This window comes from Argopecten irradians, chromosome 8, assembly GCF_041381155.1.
Source record: "Argopecten irradians isolate NY chromosome 8, Ai_NY, whole genome shotgun sequence".
NCBI classification, from domain to species: Eukaryota; Metazoa; Mollusca; class Bivalvia; order Pectinida; family Pectinidae; genus Argopecten; species Argopecten irradians.
In genome coordinates, this window is record NC_091141.1 from 26182201 (window position 1) to 26201608 (window position 19408).

Sequence of the window (19408 nt, forward strand, 5' to 3'; positions counted from 1 at the left end):
GACTTCCGCTTACAGAAAATCATAACTTTAGTTTTGTCGACATTTACCTTCAGTTTCCAAATATCACAATAATGTTGGAAAATATCTAACGCTTTTTGAAGTCCTTCGGGGGTTTCTGCAAACAGAAGTGTATCATCGGCATATAACAAGACGAAGATTTCAACAAAAAGTTGTAACTCAGATGATATATCTTCAGTTATCTTTGAGAGAGGAACGCTTTTCATAGACTTAAAAAAAGTTTCTAAATCATTTAAGAATAATGAAAATAGTATAGGGGAAAGATTTTCGCCTTGTCTTACACCAATTAAACACGGGAAAAAATCTGATACTTTTCCATTATGTTTAACACATGACTTGATATTATTATACATATTCTTGATAACAGTAAAACATTTGCCTTTAATATGTGATTTTTGAAGTTTCATCCATAGTCCAGCTCGCCAAACCGTATCGAAAGCTTTTCTAAAATCTATGAATGTACAGTAGAGTTTTTTCCCACTATTCAGGTAAAAAGATATCAACATATGTAAAATAAAAATATTATCGACTGTTGAATGATCTTTACGGAATCCTGCTTGATTAATAGAAAGAATTTGCTTTTGCTTTACATAAAGATTTAGGCGGTTATTTATTATAGATGTAAAAAGCTTTCCTAAACAGCTTATAAGGGTGATTGCCCTGTAGTTATCGGGATCCTGTGGGTCTCCTTTATTTTTATATATGGGATTAATTACTCCAATTGTCCAATCTTCCGGTATGATACCAGAGTTAAGAACAATATTAAAAAGTTTACAATAAATAGTAACCATTTCTGGAGGTGAATGTTTTAAATATTCATTCAATATTTTGTCATAACCAGGGGCTTTACCATTTTTTAACTGCCCGATCGCTTTTTTAACTTCATCTTCCGTTATTTCATTATTCAATATATCATCATCATCTTCATCCTCATCATCGTTCAAATCATCATCATCATCATCATCATCATCATCATCATCATCATCATCATCATCATCATCATCATCATCATCATCATCATCATCATATTTCAATAAAACATCATGCTATACAGTACATGTCTATGTTTGGAATAAACTTTTGGAAAATAAAAATAAAATAAAACAAAAATAAATATAAAGACAAAATAAAAGAATATTTTCAAGCATGGTGAATTAACAACAAATAAAAATATGAAATAAAAAAAAATAAAAGTAAGCTGCCGACGACAAGGGTTGAACCCCGGACGTCTGCATAGAAAGCTCAGGACTTACCACGACACCACTTGTATATATTGATTATCACGTGAATATTATTAACTTGATAATGAAATGCAGTTCACTAAATTTTCTTATTTTCTTCGCAATCCACTTAAATTGATATTGATGCTGCTGAATAAGTTTACAGAATGATTCTAAACTAGTTTATATTGTATCTGGGTGCAAATTACAACTTCATATACCACAAATGTGTGGTTATTCAGTTTATTCTTCACGACACCAGCCGGGGGGGTAAAAAGCTAGTTCCGGAATTGCGATCCCAATACTGGTAAAACCAAGTTTTACCGTAAAAATCTGTCTGAGAAAGTTTTATGGTGCTGGGCCCAGAAGTTACAGCGCTAAACAAAAGCAAGCTTCATTATATAAACCTTTGTTACAAGGAAATTCGTTTCACTGTTTTTTTTGTTTGTTTGTTTTTCTTTCTGTGTGCGGTAGTGATAGTCAACTACCGCGCGGTAATTAGTTGGACGCCGGGAAAAAATAAGACGACCCACAATATGAAAATTAACATTTAGTTTATATGTATTTGATTGTTCAGGAAGTGGTGATACGTTAGTATTAATCCCAAGCTAATTTTAGTATCGTTTGGGACTCCAGAAAATTGTTAAACTCGTATTACAGTCACATTTGAAAAAAAATAATGTCGCTTCAGTGTACGTTTAATGGTATACATACCTTTAATTACCTTTATAACTGAAACGGCTTACCTTTAAAACTGACCAGTTTTATACATTTATATTGTCCGAAAAGTTTTAAGCTTAAATTGACGTCAGGACTCCAATATCCATCAATTCACGAACAATAAAATTAAATGTTATTTCACACAACACGGGTCGCCTTACGTTTCCCGACGTCGTCACCACACAGTAGTTAACCCATGTACTAAACCGCATGGTCAGCGAAATAAACTTTAGTATTGTTAACATAGATTTACACAGAAATCTAGCGTTTGTTTGGTGTTGTAGCTTCATTTTAGGCTATCGATGTAGTTGTTTGTTAATAATAAACTTTTTTTTTCAAATCAATGTTGGCCTTTAAATTGATATTTAGATATTTTCCTTTTAAGTGTTGGTGTCAATCGGATCGCCTCGTCATTTTTTCCTAAATTACGTTCGCAGAAGTGGGCGAGGTGTTCCGATTGGTGTCAGTGTAAGTGCATGTTCATTCGAAGTCTAAATGTAAACAAACCATTAATCAACTGGCGTGAATGACTAATCATGATATGTCATTATCGAATCGATAGATCTTCACGCCTGATTTTGCCTGTTAAGTCCTTCGAAAGCAGAGAGTTAAAGGTGATCGGCTTTTATTTTGTTAAAAAGGCCCGTGACTGCTTTTCCGAAACAGCATTTGAATTTTAAAATGGAAATATAAAACAAGATACAACATGTAGGTAATCTGCAGAGTCGCAAAAGCTATAAGCCTACTGTTAATACTACATCCTCTGAACAATTTTGTTACTGGTAAAATAAATAGAAAGTTTATTTTCATAACGCGGGTCGTATTATGTTTCCCGTCGTCGTCCTAATTATATCGTCCGTTAGTTGACTATCACTGCGTCAGACGGCAAAACAGCGAAATAAAACTTCCATGTTAACATAGATTACACAAAGAATCTGGTATTTGTTTGGTGTTGTCACCTCATCTGAGACCATCGGTATAGATGTTTAATTATTTTAAAGAAACTTTTTAATGTTTTGCGAAAGGAAGCGGGCCTTTAATGTAGATGTATAATTCCGCTGGCGAGCATTAAAGGGCCACTTCCTTTCCATAACGGCATTTAATTTTTAAAATGAAAATGTAAAATGAAATTGATAATTTCATAAAGACACACAAGTTATTAAATTACCGTTAATACTACACTTACCATCACTTTATTATTGATTAAGTTTAAATACATTAATTGCTAATTTTTATAACGCGGGTCGTTTTATGTTTCCCGCCGTCATGCTAATTACCACGCGTCGGTTGACTATCACTGCGCCAGACGGCAAAACAGCGACATGAATATTCACGGTTAACATAGTTTACGCAGGGAATCCTGTATTTGGTTGGTGTTATAACATCTGTATATTATTATTGGGTTTTTTTCTTCTTTTTTTCTTTAACTTTTAATTTTTGTTTCGCAAAAGGTAGTGGGCCGAAACAAAAAATAAAAGTTTCTTAAAAACAATATTAACATAGGAAAATGTATATCGATGACCTTAAATGAAGTTGTAACACCAAACAAATGCCAGTTTCTCTGCGTAATCTATGTTAATATTAAAGATTCATTTCGCTGTTTTGCCGTCTGGTGCAGTGATAGACAACTAACGCGCGGTAATTAGGGCGACGGCGGGTGACATAATACGACCCGCGTTATGAAAATTAACATTTGATTTATTTTAAATAAATAGTTCAGAAGGTGATGATAGGTGTAGTATCAATGGTAAGCTAATAACTTTTGGGACTCTCAAAAATTATCGATCTCGTTTTATATTCCCATATTAAAAATCAACAGTCGTTTCAGAAAGTTAGTGGGCCTTTAAGAACTGTTCCATCGATGTTGGACTGATAAGAAACTGATTGTGTGCAAAGCTCTGACATCTATACAAACTATATTTTCATTAAGACTATAATTTGATGCTTATATTTACATTACTAACTCGTTTTATGGTCTCTGTTTTAGATTTCACAGAAAAAAAAAGTTTGTTAACAATGATTTGATTTAAAGGAAAATTTTGGCGGTGATCAGTTGACGTGTCCACGTCAACATTATTGACGGCACAAAAATCTCTTCGGCTTGGTTAGATCGCGGCCATTCTGATCTGTGTAGTTCTTTAGACATTATATTCCGGTGTTAATGATGGTTCACCTACAATCTTCTGTGTTTTAAAATTCAATAGACTGTAACTTGTCTGTGTGTTCACTGTTGACTAGGTTCACAGGTATCTGTTGTATTTAAAGTTCATTAGACCGTGAAATATTTTGTGTTGATGTGGTTCATGGATGATCTGTTGGATTTGAAGTTCATTAGACCATGAAATAGTTCGTGTTCACGGTTGGTCTATTGGATTTGAAGTTCATTACACCATGACCTATTTCGTGTTGACGGGTTGATCTGTTGTTTTTGAAGTTCATTGCACCATGAAATATTTCGTGTTGACGTGGTTGACGGTTGATCTGTTGTATTTGAAGTTCATTACACCATGAAATATTTCGTGTTGACGTGGTTGACGGTTGATCTGTTGTATTTGAAGTTTATTGTACCATGAAATATTTCGTGTTGACGTGGTTGACGGTTGATCTGTTGTATTTGAAGTTCATAACTCCATTTACTTTTTCGTGTTGACGTGGTTGAAGGGTGATATGTTGTATTTGAAGTTCATAACTCCATTTACTTTTTCGTGTTGACGTGGTTGAAGGGTGATCTGTTGTATTTGAAGTTCATTAGAGAGTGAAATATTTCGTGTTGACGTGTTTACGGTTGATCTGTTGTATTTGAAGTTCATAACTCCATTTACTTTTTCGTGTTGACGTGGTTGAAGGGTGATCTGTTGTATTTGAAGTTCATTAGAGAGTGAAATATTTCGTGTTGACGTGTTTACGGATGATTTGTTGTATTTAAAATTCATTACACCATGAACTTTTTCGTGTTGACGTGGTTGAAGGGTGATCTGTTGTATTTGAAGTTCATTAGAGAGTGAAATATTTCGTGTTGACGTGTTTACGGATGATTTGTTGTATTTAAAATTCATTACACCATGAACTTTTTCGTGTTGACGTGGTTGAAGGGTGGTCTGTTGTATTTGAAGTTCATTAGAGAGTGAAATATTTCGTGTTGACGTGATTCACGGGTGATCTGTTGTATTTAAAGTTCATTAGAACGTACATTGTAAAATATTTCGTGTTGACGTGTTTACGGGTGATTTGTTGTTTTGAAAGTTCATTAGAACGTACATTGTAAAATATTTCGTGTTGACGTGCGGTTCACGGGTGATCTGTTCCGTGTAGAGTTCAGTAGGTCGTGTCTAAGTTATTTCACCGAATTGTTTGATCCGAAGGGTTCAAATTCTGTATGTGTATTAAAATGTAAGTATAATTGATTCATATCACTAACCATCCTCGATACTTCAGAGATTACTTCACGATAAAACGATCCAAAACAGTGATAGTAACCCTTGGAGTATCGATGATGGCCACTTAAACACTGTTTAATATATTTGTATGTAAAACAGGGGCAAATGTCATTATCACGACTACCGTGTGTGCGATAAGTTTTTTTATTATAATATTAGGCTATACCGCATCAATGCAAAATCTTTATACATAACTGAAGTAATTGAATTGTATCAAGTTAACCCTAACCATTGAATCTCCGCGTTGGTCACACTATGTAAAATCTTCAAATGTATGCTAGGTCCAGTTCATGTGTAAATACGTTCATTGTTCATCTCCGGCACTACCAAGTATATAAAAGGATTTATATCGGATATGGGAATTTATTTAACAAAGAAAATGTGCCAACTCGACATTTTCTGTGGTCTGTGTAGCACCCCGGGTTATAAATCTAGCCTATTAGTCCGTATTAAATTATTGTGGTAGATGTAAAATAACATAAATTTATTTTTCTTAAAACGGTCCTCACATTTCCTTATTGCGATTGTATCGAAGACATAAGATTTAATGCCCTTTTCACGTTGAATTTCCCACAGGAATCTGATAATTAGTTACAATTTATATATTTTTAGATCTACCGATTTCGGCGGTTTAGGAGTCTAGATAAAAACAATTCGGAAAAAACACTATACCATCAACATCATGTATAGTATGAGTTTTACAATTTTGATCTAGACCCATAAAACGCATGAAATAGTCTATGTATGGCATACTGGTCGGTTCAAATACAGACAAACATTAACAAATTCTCATTTTCCTGTGGAATTCTTAATTTTTCCGACATTAAACAACAAAATGTACAACTGAAGTTATCTTCATCACTCTGGTTTTTCCGCATTCTCCGGCTGTCACCAAAACCCACATTTTCTTTTAATAACTCCCCATCCATCTTATTCTCCCACCATCAAACCTAACATTTTCTTTGAATAACTCCCCATCCATCTTGTTCTCCAACCATCAAACCCCACATTTTCTTTAAAGAACTCCTCATTCATCATGTTCTCCCACCATCAAACCCTATATTTTCTTTGAATAACTCCCAATCCATCTAGTTCTCTCACCATCAAACCTACATTTTCTTTAAATAACTCCCCATCGATCTAGTTCTCCCACCATCAAACCAACATTTTCTTTAAATAACTCCCCATCCATCTTGTTCTCCCACCATCAAACCAACATTTTCTTTTAATAACTCCTCATCGATCTAGTTCTCCCACCATCAAAAGCAACATTTTCTTTGAATAACTCCCCATCCATCTTGTTCTCCCACCATCAAAACCCACATTTGCTTTGAATAACTCCCCATCCATCTTGTTCACCTACCATCAAACCCCACATTTTCTTTAAATAACTCCTCATCCATCTTGTTCTCCCACCATCAAACCAACATTTTCTTTTAATAACTCCCCATCCATCTAGTTCTTCCGCTATCAAACCCTACATTTTCTTTAAATAACTCCCCATCCATCTTGTTCTCCCACCATCAAAACCCACATTTGCTTTGAATAACTCCCCATCCATCTTGTTCACCCACCATCAAACCCCACATTTTCTTTGAATAACTCCCCATCCATCTTGTTCTCCCACCATCAAACCCGACATTATCTTTGATTAACTCCCCATCCATCTTGTTCTCCCACCATCAAACCCGACATTATCTTTGATTAACTCCCCATCCATCTTGTTCTCCCTCCATCAAACCCGACATTTTCTTTGAATAACTCCCCATCCATCTAGTTCTTCCGCTATCAAACCCTACATTTTCTTTAAATAACTCCTCATCCATCTTGTTCTCCCACCATCAAAACCCACATTTGCTTTGAATAACTCCCCATCCATCTTGTTCTCCCACCATCAAAACCCACATTTGCTTTGAATAACTCCCCATCCATCTTGTTCTCCCACCATCAAACCCCACATTTTCTTTGAATAACTCCCCATCCATCTTGTTCTCCCACCATCAAACCCGACATTATCTTTGATTAACTCCCCATCCATCTTGTTCTCCCACCATCAAACCCGACATTATCTTTGATTAACTCCCCATCCATCTTGTTCTCCCACCATCAAACCCGACATTATCTTTGATTAACTCCCCATCCATCTTGTTCTCCCACCATCAAACCCGACATTATCTTTGATTAACTCCCCATCCATCTTGTTCTCCCTCCATCAAACCCCACATTATCTTTGATTAACTCCCCATCCATCTTGTTCTCCCACCGTCAAACCCGACATTATCTTTGATTAACTCCCCATCCATCTTGTTCTCCCACCGTCAAACCCGACATTATCTTTGATTAACTCCCCATCCATCTTGTTCTCCCACCGTCAAACCCCACATTATCTTTGATTAACTCCCCATCCATCTTGTTCTCCCACCGTCAAACCCCACATTATCTTTGATTAACTCCCCATCCATCTTGTTCTCCCACCATCAAACCCGACATTATCTTTGATTAACTCCCCATCCATCTTGTTCTCCCACCGTCAAACCCACATTTTTCTTTAAATAACTCCCCAACCATCTTGTTCTCCCACCATCAAACCCCACATTTTCTTTGATAAACTCCCCATCCATTCTGTTCTCCCACCATCAAAACTTTTATTTTCTTTGAATAACTCACTTTCATTTTGTTCTTCCATCATTAAAACTTACATTTTCTTTGAATAATTGCAAATTCATATATGTAGTTCTTCAGCCGCCAAAACCTACATTTTGTTTTAATAAGCCCATCCTTCTTAGTTATTTCATCTTCATAACCTTAATTTTCTTTTCGTTAATCCCCTATCATCTAGTTCTTCCATCCTCAAAATTTACATTTTCTTAGAATAATTTCCCATTCATCTAGTTCTTCCACCATTAAAACCCAATAGATGAATGAGGAGTTGTTCGAAGAAAATGTGTGTTTTGATAATGGATGAAATAAATGAATTTATTTGAATAACTCCCCATTCTTCTACAATCAAAACACACATTTGCATAGAATAACTCCCCATTACTCCTCTTTCATTTTGTTCTTCCATCATTAAAACTTTTACTTTCTTTGAATAACTCCCAATTCATCTAGTTCCTTCATTACTAAAACCCACGTTTTCTTCGAATAACTCCTCATTCATCTACTTCTTCCACCATCAAAATCTCCATTTTCTTTGAATAACTCCCCGTTCATCTTGTTCTTCCAACATAAAAACCCATATACTTCGGTTTTAATAACCCCATCCTAAGAAGTTCTTTCATTTTCAAAACCCGCATTTTCTTTGAATAAGTCCCCAATGAATAATTATTTTTTTGACTAACTCCCATCCTCAAAAACTTAATATTCCTTTCATATATGTAATCCCTGTTCATCAAGTTCTTCCATCATCAAACTCTACGTTTTCTAATAAATCATATTATTCATTTTAGTTCTTTCAATGTCAAACCATACATTTTCTTTCGAACACTATTACTAGGACGTAATGGAAATTGCAATGAAACCGAGCAGAGTTTGAGCGTGTAGTATATTCAAACTTTTTGTTTATAAACTCGTGAAGAAAAGCAAAACCTGTCACGAATTCAGATGATGGGTCTAAAATTTATAGGTTTAACACACCTGTTCGGAATTAGACTGATTATATGTATATCGTAATGACCTACTTTTTAAAATAGTTTTCCTTCTTTTTAAATACACATTAGCCCATACATTAAGGCTTCATTGTATATACCCAAACCAATGTGACAGGCTTTTCAGAGGTGCTCTCCCCTAGACACGGTGTTAGCTATATTAATACAGTAGCGCGATGGCGATAGCATCAGTTTCTATAGAAACAAAATGGTGGTTAGGCAACTTCACATGACTGATTTCATACAAATCAAATACTAACGTCAACTGAAAAAGATTTATATTGTGTTTTCTCAACTTGACTCCTTTTTCAATTTCAGAGTTCAAAATGGATATTCTGACACCTAAGTAGTCATTATGGAACGATCGAATGAGTATAATTTACACATGTCACGAAGGTCACGTGGTAGGCGACGAAATCACGAGCCCAACATGTCGGTAAAATCCGGAACATACCAAATCCATTTGTCCATTCCACGGTCAATGCTTCCGGGGAATATTTCTATCAAAGCAGCTAACAGTCGAACGCGCCCAACGTCTCCATTTGAACGCCGCCTATTTTCTCCAAATGCACAGCATCCGAGATCACCAAGAGAGCATGTGCAGAGACCAACATCACCGCTGGGAAACCAATCAGCTTCCTCATCGCCACGCGCACTTCCTACAAAACCTTCCATATTTGCAGTATCCCTTCCGATGGAGAGTATAACGCCGAGGTCCGAACAGAATGGAAAGGGTATAACTTTTATTCCTGATCCCAATGAACAGCTCCCAAGCCCGAGAGAGATTCCGAATGGTCATATTGTGACCCCGAGGTCAGTTGTTAATGTCAACACGTCATCAAATAAAATTCCACCACCACTGGACCTTTCATCAATCGTGCCTCCGAAATCACCGAATGGTGTAATAAAGAAGCCACAATATGAGCCAAGGTCACCAACTATTTCTCAAAACTTCTACAGAGTGGGTTCAAGGTCGGCAAAAGATGCAGTGAATAGAAGTAAATCGTTTACAGCGAGGCATTTCATACAAAAATCAGAGAAAAGTTTCAATAATACATTACCACGTTCATCTTCTCATTTCAACTTTACTTCTAATGGCACATTCCCAAGGTCAATGTCTCCACCTGTGTCTTCGCCAAGGACACCAGATAGCCAATCACCGCGGCCTAAATCTCACGTTTCCACGGTAACGCCTGGTGTAACGGACGATTCATTGACGACAAGGTCTATTCTGGATACTTCGGTCACCAGCCAGGGTAGTTTTCGGGGCAACATGTACGAAACGTACAGAGACCTCTGCCGACAGAAGTAAGTACTAAAACGCGCACGGGTAGAATAAATAATTTGAAATTTTTGACGAAACTTTGATTAAAGTAATAATATTTAATAGTTTATTATATTATTTAGTCATGTATTTACTATCTAGTGAACACAATGTAAATTGATATCAAATACAATAGGGAATAAAGTATTATCATAAGTAGATTTAGATAACAATGCTAGTCTACGTGTTAAACTGGCCAATAGTTTTGACGTGAACAGATATTCAAATCTTCTTTTCTAACGTTCTAGTGAAATGCTGTTCAAAGACCCGGATTTTCCTGCCATGGACGAATCACTTTTCCGACAGGGAAAATCTCCAGTTGGTCAAATACAATGGAAACGCCCTGGTGTATGTATACTGATCAAATAGCTTTACAGTAAATATGTCTGTAGCAAAGAGGCACAGAGTGCATGTTTCACTAACCTGAATGAAAAGTTTCGTATGTCAAAACACTCCGTTATAATTAGCCTTATCGACAATCAACAAAAATGATTTTGCTATGTGTCCAACTTGTGTTTTCCTTTCTTCCTCTCTTTATAAATAGCATTGGTTGGTTATCTTGTTAAAGCAGTTATATGTTCTACTTCTTATATCCCTTTCGTCATCCAATATTCTAATAGCAGGTCATCGCGAACTTTTTATGACTTTGTACCAACAAAAAGACAGATATGTTTATTTAAAGACACCGTGTAATTCATTCAAAAGCTAATCAATGGGAACTTGGTCTTTGACAAAATGTGTACCTTGAAAGCACATTCTATCTGATCTGGCTTTATAAATCAATTGTTATTTAAGCACCGAATAAAGTATTTTTTTTTAAATTTTTTTTGTTTGTTTCAGCATTTGTGCAAGAAACCAAAATTTATTTCGAGTGACGTTATGAATTGTAAGATTCAATCGGGAAAATTAGGTATGTATATAATAATAAGATCATACGTATTAGAAATGGGAATAAAGATAGATTTGTTTTCTAGCTGAGGATAAAAAATACTAGTATAACGACTAAAATAAGGACAGCGTTAACTATGTAAATATAAACTAAGGCCGACAAGTGTTGTATAATTGTCAAAGTATCCGTATAGGTAATATATATTTGTGATTAGTACAGTCTCGTTTGGTACGCATGATACAACGATATAACTTGCCAGTTTACCCCAATTTCATAAACATTTTCTAACTTTGGAAAATATGCTTGTATTAGAGAATAAATGGATCAAAATGTGTTAATTGAATACGAAATTAACGAAATTAATGAAAGTGGATCGAGTGAAAGAAGTGAAATAGACCTCCTGTGAGAGGCGGTATGCATGGTGTAAGAAGGATGAACCCATGGTACCTACACTAGCATCCCTCTAATTTGCTAGGGCATGAAATCAATTTGAAATCAGAGAAAATAAATTAAAAGCATTATAGAGATTAGGATAAAATCTTTTATCAAGGATTTCTTTTTAATATTACCATATAATACTTTCTTATGGAAAAAAAAATCAGTTAAGGGGTTTCCTTAAATAATTGGTATGTAAGGGCCAGATTAAGTGTATAGGTTCCATGATAAAGGCTAGAAGGATGATTGCTTTTATACCTGATCAGATTGTTCTTATATTTATTAAAGGATCTAATTGGTTGATTGGCTGTGTCACGTGTCTGACGGGCGCGCCCTCGTTATTGAAGTATTGTATACCGGAAGGACAGGAGTTTGGAGATAAATATGCTGGCATTTTTCGCTTCCGGTTCTGGAAATTTGGACAATGGACTGAAATTGTTATAGATGATCGGCTGCCAACCTTAAATGGTAATATATTATTTTGACTTTGCAATCCCCCACCTTAAAGTGAATAGTCGGGCAAAGAAAACCAGTCTAAATGCGTTCAATGGCCTTCCAAAAGTTATCACTTATTAATACGACGGTCAATTTACGCTTAGTTTCCCAGTTCTGACCATTAAAGTAAAGAAAAGTTGAAAGCATTGAAAACGAGGCTGCGTGGAAATGTAACCACGGACATAGTAAGCCGGGAGGACGTTTTAGAATTACCATACTTTAAATTAATTTCTTCGTACGCAGACAGATTTTGGCGAGAGATTTTATTTTTCTATTTCATAAGAAATTATACTGGATACATTCACACCATTTTTACCGACTTTAGCCATCCTTGCCCGACTGTTCACTTTAAGAACAGTGACATTTCGATGCTCAATATCACATCCGATTGTCTATTATTTAGGCGTCACGACATTTTTGATGAGTATTCTAGTTTAGTCCAGAAGATAAAATAAAAACAAATTTCAAGAAAAATTTATTTAAATAATTTGCCATGGGGACTAACTTTTTTTAAAACTAAGTTTTGAGGTTATGTTGTTGTGTGATGTTGTGTTATGTTGTATAATCCTACAATGATATCTTCGCCATTCAGCGTTTTATTATTAATTTACGCACGCCATGTAGATTTTTGACATACATATTTGCAGTGTTGGTACCATAGCTATTAAAGAAGCTCCACCGCTGACAGAGCAAAAACGATACTCATTATTTGAACAAAAATTGGTGTTTAATCGTGTATATATATGTCTAATTAACGCAAAAAATTACTATAAGATAATTTCGTTTGCTTTTGGTCCTTGCGTAATAAATTCTTCATTCCATATAAGACATAGTGCCACGTATTATTTCGGGATGCAAATAATTATTCATAATACTTTTACCTTAAATTAAAATAAGAAACTCAAACTTTTCAATGGTGGTAATGGTGTAAAGTAAGCAACTTTTGTAACTGAAGAAAAATGCGAATCCATCCGTTTTTTATAGAGAAAAAAATACCATACGGCAGCGGTGGAGCATCTTTAAGTAAAGCTTGACCGTAAATCAACTTGTTTTTGAACGCGATTAAATTTCGCGACTTCGTAAGTGAAAGGATACCGCAAAAATCAGTCACCGCGAAACTGTCCTGATCATAGATAAAGTAGTACAAAATAAATATAAATTGCGAAATTAAAGTAACACAGAAGCGTTTTTGCATTGATACGCAAAAACAAATAAAAACTATATAGAAATACCATCAATTATATTCAAATGAAATTCAAATATCAGGTGAAAAACTGAAAACATCAGTCTTTCTATAGTTACTAGTATAGTGTAGAATGTATATTGCGAAGTGCACGTTTAAAGGTGGTGATTCTGTTTTATCGATTCCCGTGCTTCTGCTAAGTTAAACTTACAAAAGTTTGCACTTATAACTAAAATAAATAATAATATTTATCATTTTATTTTCGCCTATACAACATTACGGGTTATCGTAATTCTTAACATATTCACGATTATATCAATTCACGATCGATTGCTCCTACTGACAGCCGCGCATTCGCGAATTCGCGTTCGAGTTTGCTCACGAATGTACGCGAAAATTTGTGTCTCGCTTAAATAACGTTGTTAACACTTCCCCTGTCTATTAATTGACAGGTTTGGTTGACTCTTCCTATGTTATGCTACAAAGGTATGACCCAAAATAGCCACGTTAAAGGCCCACTACCTTTCCGGAGCAAAATATATAAATTTCTTAAAAACATTAATAACCTCAGAAAATATATACCGATGGCCTAAGATGAGGTTACAACACCAAACATATGCAAGATTTCCTGCGTAATATGTGATAACAATGGAGAGTCATTTCGCTGTTTTACCGTCTACCGCAGTGATATCCAACTACCGCGCGGTATTTAGGACGACGGGGGGAAACATAAGACGACCCGCGTTATGAAAATTAACATTTTATTTATTTTAATTAAATTGTTTAGGAGGTGATAATAAGTGTAGTATTAATGTTGAGTTAATAACTTTTGCAACTTTACAAAATAATCAATCTCGTTTTACATTCCCATTTTAAAAATCAAAAACCGTTTCGGAAAGGTTGTGGGCCTTTAACAGTGAGAGTTTCTTTTCAGGCGAGTTGTTATTTTCCCGTAGCAGTGATCCCACGGAGTTCTGGCCCTCGCTGTTCGAGAAGGCATACGCCAAGTAAGTGATGATCAATGACTTTGGGGGACAACAAGGGTCGAAACAATACATACAGTGTAGTCCTGTTAGAATTATATAGGTTCTTCTAGGTCCCTATGGTTCAGCCAACTGCATTTTGTGGTATAAGGGATCAGAAAAGTTCTTCATATTCACAACCAAGCACAACATGGTACACAGTAAATATGCTGAATTTAACCGTTGAAGTGTGTTGCTGCTAAGCATTAGCATACTTAATGTGAAATTGCCCTTCGTGTATTGAATAATTAAAAGGCAAAAGAAGAGAAAAGTTAATAAAATATTCTTCTTTCCATTGCCTGACATAAAGGTAGATCATTATATATTGGGTTCCTGTGAGATTTGTTGTTTTATTTGCCAACATCAGCACCACCATGACTACCTCAAACACCAAAACTAAAACATCAACATCAACAACATATTTACCCACCATCACAACCTTCAACACTAAAAAACAACACCACCAACACCATCTATTTTTAAAATGTTTGTTTTGATTGTAGGCTGCAGGGATGTTACGAAGTATTCCTTGGTGGAGTATTAGGCTGGTCACTACAGGACATCACTGGGGGTCTTACCATGGCAACGTGTATCCAGGACGATCCCAAATTTGTCCAGAAAGTGGTCGATGTCGGGCTATCCAAAGCGTCAATAATCGGTGCCTCGATACAGGTAAATGTCTATTTATAGTTATACTGTTATTTAATCTAAGTCACGAGTTTTACAACATCTAACTCCGCGTCATCACTATTTTTACAGGGTACCACCAACGGCAAAACAAAGACGGTCCCCCCAGGTCTAGTTTCCGGTCACGTGTATAACGTCACGGGATACGCAGAGGTAAGTCAGTGTTGAATGTCAGGTGGTAAGCAGAGGTATGTCACGTGTTCAATTTCACGTGGTACCCGATCGTATATGTTATCATCATAGGTTTTACTGAAGTCTTGGCACTCAACTTATTGGATATAATTTTGTTTGATTATAGCATAATGTAACTGGAATAGCACACAATTTAGAGATATTGTTATTACATACTCTTTTAAATACATACTGGCATATTTTTAGGTTGGTCCTAGTACAGTTTTATACAAAAGACAGCGAAGATTTTTGGAAGATCAGAGTCCTGAATGAATCTAGTAAAATTCTGTGTTTAATGTATTACAGCTTCCCGCGGTATCAGATACTAAGGTCCTCGTGCGTCTCAGGGATTGTTCAGGGAAATCCAACTGGCAGGGAGCTTGGAGCGAGGGGTAAGATCGTGTCCCTATGGCATACTTTATATTTGGAGAGCGAGCGGTAGATCATGGTTTTATAATAATCAGGAATTTAACAATCTCGATATTATCACAGGTGTTATTTGGTTACAGCTCAAAACACTGGGGACAACTCACTGATGACGTTAGAGCGCAGGTCCGGAAGAGAAAGATGGAGGAAGGAGAATTCTGGTAATGTAACAAGTCTTCTGTCAATAAATTTCTGTTCAACTCCGCGCTTGAAATTGATTGCAAATCATTAAATGATCACATGAATATTATTTCTAAGAATTTTCATCGAATCGGTAGTCCATCAAAGTGATTAGAGTTTCTGATCTCGTATTTATAGGAGGAGGACATAAAATGATTTTCTTCCCGTTTGGTTATCATTAAATGTTTTCTCATCTAACCTAGGATGTCGTTTGAAGAGTTTGTTCGGACTTTCACTCTACTTGAAAGCTGTTTCCTCACACCCGAATCGTGGAAGCTAGAGCCTAAGATACAGTACCGTAAGACGTGGCGATCTACCCAGGCACCACGTCAATGGAGGATAGGCTTCAACGCGGGGGGTCCCCACACGTCACGTGAGTACATCTTCGTCTTCGTGCTTCACTTTTTAGTAGTTCAAATAGACATAAAATAGTAATTTGTATCAAAAGACGACAAAATACGAGATGTGTCTTAGCTTATAAATAGAACAAACAATGCAACGAATGTCCTGAGGGTTATGAAAGATTAGTTTTACAAAACTTTGTTCAACTATATTTTAGACCAAAATATTCTACAGTTCTATCGTCATTTTATATTCGCCTTTTTATCTGTTTTATGTTTTATGAAACTGGAAGAAAGAAGCTTAATATCACTTCACATAGAACACAAACAAATCATGACAACTTTCCATCGTGCCGTATCAGAAGATATTCTGATTCATTTGATGAGAGGAAACAAGCCTATTGAATCCGATCCTGTAACAACCTGATCAATCTGATAAAATTCTGTTGCAGCGTCAGTGTTCAGTAACTGCCAGTTTCTGATGGAGCTGACTAAACCTTCCTGCGTCATACTGTCGATATTACAGAGGTACAAGAGCAGTGTAAATCGAGGTCTCCTCCCCATCGGCTGTTTGGTTTACAACGTAAGTATCTGAATGTGGCGCACGATACATCGAGTTCTCCTCCCAGTCGGCTCTGGTCTATAGTGGAAGTAAACGTTGTATCATGGATGATGTTATCATTGGATAGCGTTAATCGAGTACTTCTCTCAAACGTTTGTCTGATTTCTCGTGTCGACTTCCTTGCAACGCATGCTCGATAATCCAGGGGCTACTGTTACTGACGATATGTGATCCAATGGACTATCTCATAGTAAAGCTGAAGGCAGTTCAAGACGAAAAAAACCCAATTACAGGCCTGTATAGACTTCCTTTGAAAATTACTAAGAGAGTGACGCCCATCTTCAAAGCAACACCGTCAACCACAGGGTACAGTAATTCAATGTGCATCAAAGGATCAAATTACTTGTGTCTTCGGGTGCCTTCACTTTTACTACGAGATAGTTCAGGTGTGGATATAACGTCAGTATTAGTAACCCCTTGATTATCGAAGATGCATGCAGTGCAAAATTGCGATATATTGGTATCGTAATGTTGGCGTCAGCGTCATCCGAAAATACGTTTTCGTGAGATAAACGACAAAGTCAGCTGTCCCATCACGTGTATTATATTTGATTACTACAAAATCGACAAGAGTGTCCACTATAGCAAAGAGACACAACACCTCTCAAACATATAAACAATCACACACGCAACGCATTGCATTCATGTTAAACAGTTAGGAAAACCCGATCAACCAATAACCCAAATCCACCTCCCTCAATAAAAAAAAGCCACTGCTTGCTTACATTCAGATCATTCAAGTGATTTGCATGAATTGAATGACTTACTGAACGACTGGTAACAACTAATTTATAACACAGATCCCTTTGAGTGATCGTTTCAAGTGCGAAGGACAAAGGTCAAGGTAACTTAAGAAAAAACCAAATCGTTTCCTTGCTATAAGATTATTTCTATTTTTATCATGAAGTAAAAGCTTTTATCCCCGTTGTTATTCTTTAACATTTCAGGTCGGACGATCCCTTGAAAGCAGATTAGGATATTCTGAATTTAACCAATTAAAACCCATGTTTTCTACCAATTAAAACCCATGTTTTCTACCGGGCTTCACCAAAAACGTGAAAATACCGGATTCTACGTACTTCCGGCGGGATATTACCTAGTACTTCCGGTGACAGGGGTTCAAGAAATGGAGGGAAAATTCTTGTTGCGAATATTTACTGAGGGAGATTCATCAATCAGGTAAAGTTTACACGCTGACACAAATGATACTATAAATATTCTCGCATTCTTACCAATGAGACAACGCGCATCATCCATAACCCAGTTGTTACTATGACTGTCGTTATATCCACCCTTGGACTATCTCATAGTAAACTTGCATGCAATTCAGAAGAATAAACTGACCAATCACAGGCCTGTAGAGACTTCCTTTGAAGATTACATAGAAAGCGATGTCCAACATCAAAGCCACAACATCAACCATAGTGTACTGTTATACGTACCTGTGTTTTCTGCTGCCTTCATTTGCACTATGAGATGGTCCAGGGGTGAATATGACGTCAGTGATAATAACCTCTGGAGTATCGAGAATGACCCATGCGATACATCCATATCAACAAGATATGATTTGGTTATGACGTCACTATAGAATAACTGTGACCTAGTCTCACAATCCAAAGACTCTCGCTGCTCAACATCGTCGGATGGCCGCTGAACTACTCGTTTTTCTGAACGGGCATGGTGAATGCTAACCACGGCCTCAATATAACGACTGTCGACACAACAAGCATTAGCGTTATTTTAATAAATAAGTCTGATTCTTTTTTAATGTATGTACAGTTTGATTTTGCTCTATGTTGATACTGCGACACTCTTGAAGACATAATTCATTCTCAGTACTGATTGTGTAAATTTGTGGCCCAAGGCTAAAATATTCCAATCCTACAGGTTTGTTTGATGTATAGATGAAATGGTAGATTTCTGCCATATAGATAATCATCAATATGACCTTTGGTATTGTTGATGATATGGATGTTATGTTGCAGGGAGTTGGACGAGCAAGACCAAGTCATCCCATACCAGGTATTTATTGAATAAAATTTACAATACGATTTAATGTTGTATACGGTGTTTCTTTCACGCCAGATAAGCATTGTTTAAGTTAGAAAAATACGTACATATATGAGTTTCATTTTGTTTCGTTACAATATAACTAACGAGAGTGAGAAGAAAATTAAATATCATATACAACAGCTACTCACGTTGTTTTACCTCAAGTATCACATTAAGGACAGATAAACATACTCGAACGTTTTAATTGTTTCGCATAGATATGAGTCCAAAAAATTGTCTCTGATAAATACTACGCAATACTGACAACTTCAGAAATATGAGGTAATATTTAAATATTTAATTTCAAAGCAATAAAACTATTGATTTTATATAGAAGAGAATAAGTTATTGCAGAACTAATTAGTCCTAATCCTATAACGTTGTTTCCGCAAGTCGTTAGATAATGTTGAACCGACTCCATGTTGTAGCGGCACCATGTCCATTATATATTATTGCAAACTATATAATAAAATATCATTTAGATTAATTTTCTGTCAAAATCAAATGAAATTTTCAATATTATTAACTGATTTTTTTCT

At 36.0% G+C, this 19408-nt stretch overlaps 1 protein-coding gene across 1 annotated transcript in view; it reads left to right on the plus strand.

Annotated features, from left to right (window-relative positions):
* LOC138329990 (calpain-2 catalytic subunit-like) overlaps window positions 1–19408 on the plus strand; it is a 37531-nt gene that overhangs the window by 8347 nt on the left and 9776 nt on the right. Inside the window, 14 exon segments of the mRNA XM_069277308.1 lie at window positions 9361–10350; window positions 10615–10714; window positions 11207–11276; window positions 11979–12158; window positions 14303–14375; window positions 14894–15062; window positions 15150–15230; window positions 15555–15640; window positions 15758–15835; window positions 16058–16227; window positions 16648–16778; window positions 17765–17809; window positions 17812–17996; window positions 18803–18839. Of these exon segments, the coding sequence (XP_069133409.1) occupies window positions 9398–10350; window positions 10615–10714; window positions 11207–11276; window positions 11979–12158; window positions 14303–14375; window positions 14894–15062; window positions 15150–15230; window positions 15555–15640; window positions 15758–15835; window positions 16058–16227; window positions 16648–16778; window positions 17765–17809; window positions 17812–17996; window positions 18803–18839 (2358 nt within the window). The 5' untranslated portion in view covers window positions 9361–9397.